The sequence below is a fragment of the Agelaius tricolor genome, unplaced genomic scaffold (genome assembly GCF_023055355.1).
Source record: "Agelaius tricolor isolate 1412-34295 unplaced genomic scaffold, bAgeTri1.0.p SCAF_3, whole genome shotgun sequence".
In the NCBI taxonomy this organism is placed as follows: domain Eukaryota; kingdom Metazoa; phylum Chordata; class Aves; order Passeriformes; family Icteridae; genus Agelaius; species Agelaius tricolor.
In genome coordinates, this window is record NW_027269263.1 from 45,110,614 (window position 1) to 45,121,722 (window position 11,109).

The 11,109-nt window shown below is 40.3% G+C and overlaps 1 protein-coding gene across 1 annotated transcript; it reads left to right on the forward strand.

The window, feature by feature from the left end:
- The first annotated feature begins 1,209 nt into the window (after positions 1–1,209).
- LOC139587649 (uncharacterized) lies at positions 1,210–2,076 on the forward strand. Its single transcript, XM_071422044.1, has one exon. It carries the CDS (start codon positions 1,210–1,212, stop codon positions 2,074–2,076), a length of 867 nt encoding a protein of 288 aa, XP_071278145.1.
- Positions 2,077–11,109: the final 9,033 nt, after the last annotated feature.

Genomic DNA, 11,109 nt, shown 5'->3' on the forward strand with positions numbered 1-11,109 from the left:
TAAGATATTGTGGGGAGTATGTACTCGCACTGTAACTCCACTTATCAGTTTGTTAGTAGGAAATAGATCTCACCTTGAATTCTCTCATCATAGCCTGAATGGTATGATTATGGCCCCGTAACATTTCCTTACAGTGCTTTCTCACTCAGTTCATGTATTTTCTGATAGAGTATTCTGGCTTCTTTTTGTCTCCCAATTTTGGCCATGCTGCATCATCCTACTACTGCTAATTGAAACCCCTTTTTGTTCCCCCCCCCCCCCCCCACCGTTGCACAGTGTCTCCTTCTCTGTTTAACAGGAATCTCCTCCCTTATTCTGACTGCCTTCAGCATGTTACTGTCAATGATTTGTTGCAGTATGTTCTTCTTTACCTCCCACATTCCCCATCCTGTGCTAAGATTCCCTCCACCTGTCTTCCTCCACCGTCCTTAGAAATCAGAAAATTCTCTCTGTTCCATGGATCTTTATATTCCCTTATAGCTGACATCAATTTGCTTTGCTGTGCTTTTTCCAAATATGATTTGCCTTGATCATGGTGATGGGGTTGTGTTTGCATTTTGTTCAGTTTGCTTCACAGCCTTTGCTTTTATTAACATAACATTATGTGAGTTGGATAGTGTTGTGCCTTATCTGCGTAGGAAGTATAAGGAAAGCAACATCATCCAAGCATTGAAAACAGTAAGAACATGGTAAACAAATAAGTTTGATAGGGATTTTTTTCATAATAAGGTTACAGTAAAGATGACTACCTAGTTAATATCCCACTTTTTATTAAAAGAAAAATGCACGAGAAAGGGGAAGTAGTTATCCACTAGAATTTTACTGTCAACTTATAGAGAAAAATATGCCTTTATTTCCCCCCCCCCCCCCCCCCCAAAAAAAAAGGAATAGAAATGACTGTTAAAGGGTTCACATTTGCAATTATGGCATCTAAGTATATACCAGATCCTAGGTGTCCTCATGAGAGTCTGAAGTTTCATGCTGCCTTTCTCTCGATAGTAAGGCCCTTTTTTACCGGGGCATATTGTCTTATCTGGTCAAATTTTCAACCTTTTGGAAGCCAAGGTGAAAGCTCAAACTTCTCAGCTAAAGAATATCCATTGTGTATTAAAATATCCGGGATGATTCATTCAGTCAACCCAACATCTACTCATCAGCAGGAGAACAAGCTAAGGAGGCACTATATCTTTCTCTAGCACGCCGCTCAAAATGAGGCATTCCGATCGAAAAGGCAGAATTGTTCCTTTGAGTCGAATAATTACCGGGCGCGGGGCCGGCAAAGCTGGGACGAGAGAGACCTCTAGCGGCGGCAGCGCCGCGCCGGCCCGGCACGCCTCCTCCTGCCCCGCACCGACCCGCACCGCACAAAACAGCACGGCACCGCTGCCAACCGAACCGCACCGCACGCACCGCACCGCACAGCTCCGCACCGCACCGCTGCGAACCGAACCGACCCGCACCGCACAGCACCGCTCCGAACCGAACCGCACCGCTGCGAACCGAACCGAACCGAACCGATCCGCACCGCACAGCTCCGCTCCGAACCGATCCGCACCGCTGCGAACCGAACCGCACGCACCGCGCCGCACAGCACCTCACTGCTGCGAACCGCACCGCCCTGCGCGCACAGCTCCGCACGCACCGCACTGCTCCCACCGCCCTGCACCTCTCCGCACCGCACCGCACAGCTCCGCACCGAACTTCACCGCCCCCACCTCCCCCCACCACACCGCACCGCACGAACCAAACGCGCTGCTCCCCGCTTCCCGCACCGCACCGCACTGCCCCGCACCGCTCCGCACCGCACCGCACAGCTCCGCACAGCCCCGCACCGCCCCGCACAGCTCCGCACCGCCCCGCACAGCCCCGCACAGCCCCGCAGCGCCCGCTCCCCTCCCAGCTGCCCCGCACTCCGCAGCACCCCGTGCCAATCAGGGCCCTGGCCCGAAGCGGAGCCGCGTGGCCCCGCGCACCGCACCGCGCCTGCCGCACCCCCCGAGCTCTCCGCCCTGCGGAGGGGCCGCGGTCCTCTGCGGCAATGGCCACCACCGGCACCCCGCTGCTGCCACAGGCTAAAGGGACAAAGGTGCCTTTCTCTCCGTTTCAGGCTTTAATTTACCGCGTTCTGCAGCAGTGCACTGCGGGATGTGACACTAGAAACTAAAGTTGCTATTAATCCCATGTGATTTTTTTAAAATATAAAATATTTCAAGTCAAGAGAAAATTTGGGTAGTTTTACTGCTCCTGTTACTTGAGACCCCTGACCTACTTAAGTGAGGAATTTGGAAAAATACAGGTGATGCAACTTAGGTTCTCCCCAATAAGGTGCTGTCACACCTTAGTAATTCCATATATTTATCTCCTGTTGCTTTACTTGTTTATGGGAGATATCTTTTTTTTTTTCAACTTCTTTTTCATTTTAGCAGCCCAAATGACAACTATTTGTCAGAAGGCATTTGTAGCTACAGTCACTATTGAAAGTCTCATCTCACAAAGTCCTCTTTCTTCTGGATGTACTGATCCTGTTGCTGCCATGTCTGTAAGCATGGTGTTGTGTCCATGGGGCAGCTCAGCTGTCATGCCCAATGCAGAGTTGGCACAATTAGGCCCAAAGTGTGTGAAATCTAGCAAAATGTTAATAATATTAATCAGAGCAATTTTTTGTTTTAAGAAGCAGATTCAAAATAATGCAAGGGCAGAGAGAAAGGGGACATGCACCGTGTATTAAGTGCAGGTTATCAAAAAGAAACTTGTCTCTGGATTATGTACAGTTTCACTTGACTGAAGCTTCATGGAAGATTAAGCTTCTTTTGTTCTCTGTGCTGTTTCACATAGATCAGTTGATGATGTGCAGAATAATTTTAACCACATATTAAACAGTGGTTAATCTAAGATAAGGAGATGAGCAAATATGAAGAGTGAATAGTGTTTTTAGTGTTAATGCTAATTAGAGAAGGAGCAAGCAGTTAATCAGAAATTTAAACTCTTTGTGCAGGGTTCTCAAAAATAAAGGTTTAAAGAGAAGGCCTGTTTACTATCACAGTGTTTACCAGCCAGTCTGCCATGTGGTACACATAATTCATAAAGGAATCAATCACTCCTCTCTGATTATGGAGAATAATAACACTGAAGGGACTGATTTCTGGAGCTGCTGCAGACACGGAAAATACAATGGGCAGAAGGTGTTAAAATCCAGGACACTGTGTCAAAGAGTTTTGAGTATTAAGCTATTTGGGTAGCATTTTTAACAGGAAAAGGAGGTGGAGCTGTGGAGTTCTGCAGTATATAAAAATAACACATTGTATTCTCCCTAATTTATGGTATTTCCAAAATATTACACTTCAGACTTTTGCTGGCTTCACAGGAGACCTCTTCAGTGCCTTTTCTCTTGTAAAGATTTAATTGATCTCTTTTGAGGCTAGGAGAGATCTAACATTTTGCAGATCTAATTTTATTTTCAGCTTTTGCCTTAATCCCCTTCATACACCTTTAATTTCTTCATTTGAATTAATTAAGCTGTCCTCAGATAGATGAAGATGATGTGATTTCTCGACCCCATTCACCACACAGGTTATTCACAGTTCTTTCATGAGTTTTACCCACAGTTCTCAGCAATTTGCCAAGATAACCCACTTGTTACTTGTTTGTAGGTATTTCAGCAAGCCCACGAATCAGACAGCTGGTACTTTGGAATCTGCAATGAGAGCATTTATCTTTTTCAATAGATTCCATTTTAGTAACATAAAGTTTATTCATACAGCTTTGTTTTCTAAGTGACAATAGTACATCAAGGAAACAAGTACATAGTGGTTTGGGTTAGCAAGGACACTAAAAAGGGAGTAAAACCTCAAATTTTTTAACTTTCTGTTTTCTCTTTTCTTTTGGAAGACAAAAGACAAGTTAATGGTATAGTTTATACGCTGTATTATCTCCTCTCAGCCACCTGGCTTTGTGTTTGGATCACATTTACTCTTATATGGTGTATCTTCAATATTCATTTTTCATCCTTCAAATGTTTATTGCATGAAAACAAGTCTTATCAATCAGTTTCTTGAATATATTGCTTATGGCAGAAGAACTACAGAGTCTACTTTAGTGAATAACTTCATCATCTTTGCCTCATCATCTCTGATCAGATAGGTGTCTGGGCTACTTTTCCCCTGTAGGTGGACTCCTCTCTAAATATTATTTAGAGTATTGCTGGAGGTGGTCTACTGCAGAAATTTATTTGGCATTGCAATCTTTGTGCATAAAATATGTGCTGATCTTTTAAACATGAAAAGATTCATTGCTAGTCCTGCAAAAATGTTTAAAAATCAAGGAAAGGTACCATATTGGGGAGGAGCAGGAGGAAAATGGTTAACCAAGTGTAATTTACCAATCATTCCAACAAAGAGGCACATGGTTTCAATTTTCTTACTGAAATTGAATTACTGGTTTAGAACAGGTTGGCAGGGTAAAACCGTTTCATATGTAGCCATCCAATACTCCCTCCCTTTCTTTTTCATCTCCAAGTACATGTGGCAAGTTCAGAGATTGTTTTCTGGAATTTAGGAATCCCAAACCAAAGGATTCTCTCACTGTGCTATTTTTCACACTTTTATTTTTCATTTTGTGATAATGCAAGCAGATAGAACTTTGTAAACTTAAAATAACAGAGAATAATTTTTTGAGTGCTTACTTTTTGAGTGCATTTTTCTTAAATATCTATAAAGCCAAACTCTCTGTTCTTACGTCCCTCAAATGAGAGCAATTTGCAAGGGAGTATACTTTTGGGGGAAATAGGTTAACCGTGTACATCATCATTACCTGAATTGTCAGGGAAAACACCTAGAAAATATTTTTATCCTTTTTATCACTATTAAAACCACCAGGCACAAATATTCCAGTGTGAAAATAAAAGAATGCCTCAGTAATCATTAAATTTATGTTAGTGTTATTGCGCACCTAAAAATATCTTTAAACATCTGGGCAATATTTTGTGGCATTCCCAAACCTCTGCTCCTCTGTCTCCCTGGTCTGTATGTGCTTCACATGCTTGCACCACAGAAGGGAGACATTTGCTTGCAAGGTGTGTGTGGCTGTTTCTGAGGCTACTGCTGTTCACCTTCACTACAGCCTCTACAGAGCTTCACTCAAGTGGACCTGGTTTTCCTCGCACCTGAGTCCACTACTGGATTTCCTGCTAAGAAGCCTGAAGAGTGGCTACCAACATCTGAAATGTGGCTTCATCTCAAATTCCTGTAGCTTGTTTGCAAACAAGGTTATGCCAACACACACTGTTTCCTCTCATGAGCATGCACATACCTTCCAAATTCATGGTGGTCCTCAGACACTCGGAGCACTTGCCGAAATCCACTTGGCATTGTTGGTCTAGCTATGGCTTGCAATAAATTCTGTGGAGAGGCAAGCTGGAAGGTCCCAGAGGAGAAGGGAAAGGACTTGCAGTGAGAGTGAACTAATAGTGACAGCTGAGAAAAGACCTCCCAGCTGCATCAACAGTGACAGAGTCACAGAACCATTGAACAAGCTGAGTTGGAAGGGACCCAGGATGATCATCAAACCCAACTCATGGCCCTGCACATGACATCCCCAAAAGTCACACCAAAAGCCATAGAAAGAATAGATGGAGCAAAGTCATTACTGCAGAGGCTTTACTCCCTTACTTCCCTGACTCATCATAACAGGAGACATCATGGAGAGGGTGTCTGAGCTTCAGAATACAAAATCAGAATTTTTAATTGAAATAAACAAAATAGAGTGAGGAGAAAAATAAGATCATGGTTCACAAACAATAGATTAAAAGCTGAAGAGTTATTTTTCAAATTTATTTTTTATTAATCCTACTCCTTAATATCTATATGAAAAGATTTTTCTTCATAACCTACAGAGTGACTGATTATTAATTTTCACTAATTCAGTCTGGGAGCAGGAATCATTATGTCTTGGCAAACAATCGTTGGCATGAAAGAAAACCTGTTCAGGTGAGGTAATGCATGTGGGAACAGACAATTGGCTCAATTATGTTTTTATAATCCATATAAAACTTGGGAATTACAAATACCACTGTAGAAACTGGAACTGTGAACTAATTTCCAAATGAAAAAAGTGACGAACAATTTTGTGACCAATTAATCCAAGTGTTTTGTTCTAACAGATATTATTATTTTCCCAGGTAGATTTAACAATATGAAAAGATGAACAAAATTACTTTTGTAATAGCATACATCCTTAACCTGGTGGATAACATCTCTTATTTACTTCATCTAATACTTCATTAACTCAATGAATGCTTCCAAGTTCCAAAGATTAATACTTCCCAGGATTAAAGTCTTTTAGACAAAGGATCTGAGAACAAAAATGAGCAAGTACATTGAAACTAAGAGAGGAAATCAAACAGAAGGGTAAGGAATAGAAGCCATAATGCAGGTTGCTCTCCTACAGCTGGTTCCATGAGCTGCTGCTGTCACCCTAATGCTTTGTCTGACTTGGGTTTGTCTCCTCCTAATTTTTTTAAGTATTAGAAAGTAATTTTATCCTTAGCTAGAAGACTGCATTTCTAGCCAAACCTGACAACGATTATTATTTCTGTTGATTTCTGTAGACATCTGGAATTATTGAAAAATTCATGGATCTTTATACAGGTATATTTAATTTTTTACTGTATTATAAAGCTTCCCCTGTGGTAACAGAAAACAAAATTATTCATAAATATAAATTATGGTGTATTTTAGTGAAACTCAGAAACCTTAGTTATATATATACTTTCAAAACCTTGAAGAGGATATTCTCCCTAAAGGTGGAATGAGTGCTTATTTTTTAACAAAATGCATTTTCAGCAGCACTTTCTAAATTTAAATACACTCTATAATCAATTTGAACTGTGATGTGTGCAAATGTAAATAGAATTAAATCTCATAAAAAAACTGTCTTTGGTTCATGAAAAGTCCTGTTCATGAATGAGAAGATACAGACAAATGAAATGCTGAATTGGAAGTATGAGCAATTCAAAATCTGCCTTCCAGACTGACCCACAGACACAAAGTTCTGCTCTGAGACCCTTAGAGGGAAATTTGCCACTTGTCCTATTACAATCATGAGTACTCCTATTTTCCAGCTTTTACTGAACATGTTGAAGATACTCATGAGCTGTTTTGGCAGATACTTATTGATGCAGTTTAAGTCTTCTGTTAGCTATAGTCTTTAGTCATTTTAGTACACTGAGAACTAATATCCAAGTCTGTCAGTCCCATTTTGCATTACAAATCATTTGTAGTTTTATAACTGTCATTTCCAAGGACATCTGGAAAAGATGGATTTATGAAAGGTTATCGTGCATTCTAAGGAGGCCAGGAATTAGCATGACTTTGTAAAGGTTCTTGTAAATTGAGCAGCAGCCATCACTGGCAATAAGCTGTTTTCTGCTCCAGTCAAGTATCTTTATTTAAATATTAAGGAAGAGGTGTGACCTTTGGCCTTAAAGATGACTATGATACAGCAATAGCACAATCTATTAGCTGTCAATGAAGTATTATGGCCCTGGCTCTCTCAAGACACCTATTTGTGGACAGTGTTATAATAACCCTTCCATTAGGCATCCCCAAGGCAAATAACCTTGGCTTTAACAGAGTCAGTTTAAAATTCCTTGGAGTAACATTAAGAGAATATCTGGTTTGTGTCAGTTTAGGATCAACTACCAGCATTAGTCCCATTCTGTAAATTGTAAGTAGCTGTGGATTTATTAGAATTTTTTTATACATGCCCACAGGTAAATATTAAATACAAAGAATGTGAAATCTCCTATTGCTTTCTACTTCCTACATGGAATATATATAGGTTAATGGACATCTGACAGATTGGAGCATTTTAAAACGGGATCAATTTTCTACTGTATATATTTAATTTCTTTTGTTGATGAAAATTACACAGTACCACTAAAATTAAATTGCACTAAAAAAAAAAAAGAAATAAAACAGTAAAAGCAATAAAAAGTAGTCTAGATAACATTCCTGTGAGTTGATATGTTCTGCTATATAAATTGTTAGGTACAATAGGATTAGAGTACTATCAAAAAAGCCAAGAAATTTTCACATGTTGTGTCTTGTTTGCCTCTGCTGCATTTTGATAGCAAGGTGTCAGTTTAATACTCAATGTTCAGATCAAGACAAAGTATTTTCAAACTTACATGGGATGTTCAGAACAAGTCTTTTCTTCATGTCTCCTTTGTTGCTTAGACAAAATAAACCTGATTATTCCCCCTTCATTATCAGCTGAACACCCTTAAAAATTACAAGATATTCTATCCATATATAAATCTGCTAAGGTTGTGCTTTGCACCTTGTGCAAAAGAACATCTCTAAAGTTGCCTTTCCTTGGAGGTAACAATCAAGGTAAACTCCCTTTACATATTTTGAAAAATTAGAAGTACATGCAAATAGTAAAAAAAAAAAAAAAAACACCACTAAAAATCCTATTAACATTTCAAATATTTTGGCCAGTATCCTGGCTATAGTGTTTCTTCTGAATCCAGCTTTAATATCTTACACAAATGGCATTTGAAGCACAAACAACTGAATGTGCTTGCAGTTCTGAAATCAGAAGCTTGTCTGGTTCTGTAAGTATAGCTTCTCTAAAACTTCATTTTCTGTTGATTTTGAGCAGTGGAATATAATTCCTTACACAGGAATAAAAGCATTCATGTGGGGGGAACCACATGAGCTGTCCCCCCAGCAAGATTCAGTGCCTCCACGTCACCTGCCTGTCCCCAGAAGAGCTTTGATGGAGCCAAGACAGTAATGGATCCCCTCCAGCCACAACCCCCAGGAGTCCTCTGCTCAAGGAAGGTTTACACATTGCAGAAGAAGAAAGCACCTGAATTAAAATAACTCAGTGCTAAATTGGCCAGTTCTCTCTGCTAGTTTTGAAGAGTCCCCTCACCACCTGCAGTTCTTGACCTCCTTAGAGGGTTTTACAGGAGGAAGACGAATAAAGGGAAAAAAAAAAACTGTGGAGGCAATAGCCTACCATGCTGTGATCCATCTTCTAATGGGTGCATTGGGATTTATCCCCTTGCCTGACAAAGGCAGACAAGACAACTTGTACTTGTACGTGGGTCCAGACTGGAAACACTCAAAACTGTCAGTGCAGATTCATGCTACAGCCAAGAATATTTGGCTCTTTTACAAGGACCATCACTACTCTGGGCAACATGGCCTTCAGGATTAATATTTTCAGCCTGGGAGCTCTGCTTCCCCCCAACAGGTCGTGGCATGGTATACAGTCCCTGCAAGACACAGAAGATCATGAATCAGACTGGACAATTCAAAAATGTTCAGCGGGTATTTTGACCCTGACATTCTCAGAAGTAAAAGCTGCAGGTCCAAAAAGTACAGCACTGTCAAAGATGCACTCACCTTTCTTGTGACTCTGACAAGCTTGTCACAAACCAGTGTTAGGGAGCTCCACACAGTTACAAAGCAAACAGTTAAGTTGAGGATTGCAGCAGTTGTTTTCAAGTGCTCAGTTCTCACATATTGCACACCATGAAGGCAATTTTCGCTCTCAATAAAGGGCACTTGACTTTTGGTTCATTCTCCCTTTAGCACTCCTCTTACACTGATATTGGATACAAAGCCATTTTCTTTCATAGGGCAATACCTGGCAGAATCTAGGATGTAATTTAAGGGGCTCTATTGATATCATAAATTACAACAAGTCTGCTGAAGCAGTTTATGAATGGCAGTAAAAACCTGAAACTGAACTGCATCATTAGAATCATCCATTGCATACATGTATTATTATTTATAATACAGACCTAAGTATCCCTGCATTTTATAGACAAAGGAGATAATGCAGGACCTTGCACTGAATGGGAACAGGGCTTCCACAGCCTTCTTGATAGCAGATGTGCTCTAATAATGAAATAGAAAAGTGATGTAACTTTATGAAGTTAGTTCGTAAATGAGAAAAAAATCAAGTCTTGGAAAGTGTGATACTGCTGCAAGGTTTTTTATAAGATCAATTCCTTGTGCTGCTCTCTAAATAACACCTTAGCTCCACATATCAGCAGACTGAATTTGAAGGGGACACTTAGGATCTTAATTATTTCTGTACACAAGATCTGTGTCCATATTTTTCCATATATTCCAGAAGTCTGATTTGGCTGTAAATCACTGTCTCTGTTTCTACTTTTAAATTATTTGGCTGCTACTGGCATCTAGCATAAACACTTTTACCATACAGTTAAGCAAAGAAAGAAAGAAAATTAAAAAGCTACCATCACACTGAATGAATAGTCCTGAATCACTTGGTCTCCGTTTGCTTGAGAACTTAGTTCTCCAAAATGAAGTAATTCAGAGCCTGTATTCAAACTTCAGACATCTGCTTCAGGAAATGGGCTTTGAAGGGGAAAGTCCAAATAGGCACATTTTTGCAAATATGTTAGTGTGTAATTTACTTAATTCTCTGTGTTACTTCTCTGTTCAGAACAGTGAAGTAACACAGGACATGAGGCTGATGGTGGCAGTAATAACCATATTTTTCTTAACTATCCAAAAAATAATTTTGAACGTGCATGCATGAACCCTTATTTAGAAGGAAATCCTCAGTTAAGCCAACATGCTCTTGATGAAAATCTGGTCCCACCAGCAAGGTTAACAGGCCATGAGCACCTCCTAGCAACAATAAGAGTGCCTGAAGCCAACAACCATCCAGTTTGGGACTTCAGGGGTCTGAGGGAACCAAATCTATTTCTTACTGGCTTTCAATACACTGAGCATCAAAAATAAATTAGCTCTTCTGAAGCAATGTGTTTATTTTACTCCCATGCTTGGTAATTTTAAGATCAAGATATATAAAAACCCAATCTGGCCTTTTGAAATAATCACATAAATACTTGTCACCAGTAATGTATTCACATTCTTGCAGAGCTACCAACATGTTAAAGCACTGACTGGTCTGGCAGGTTCACCTGGAGCTGCAGCTGCTCCCTGAGAAGCAGAAGGAGCTGATGCTCCTCACGCTTCCACCAGCCTCTTGGGGAGGAAAAACAGTGAAGAAGGGAGGGGAGAATATTTTTTATCTTACAGAATAAGGCACAGTTTGAAGAGG

What these genes read in the sequence shown, in the direction of transcription:
- LOC139587649 (XM_071422044.1), top strand. Translation starts at nt 1,210, where the DNA reads ATGAGGCATTCCGATCGAAAAGGCAGAATTGTTCCTTTGAGTCGAATA.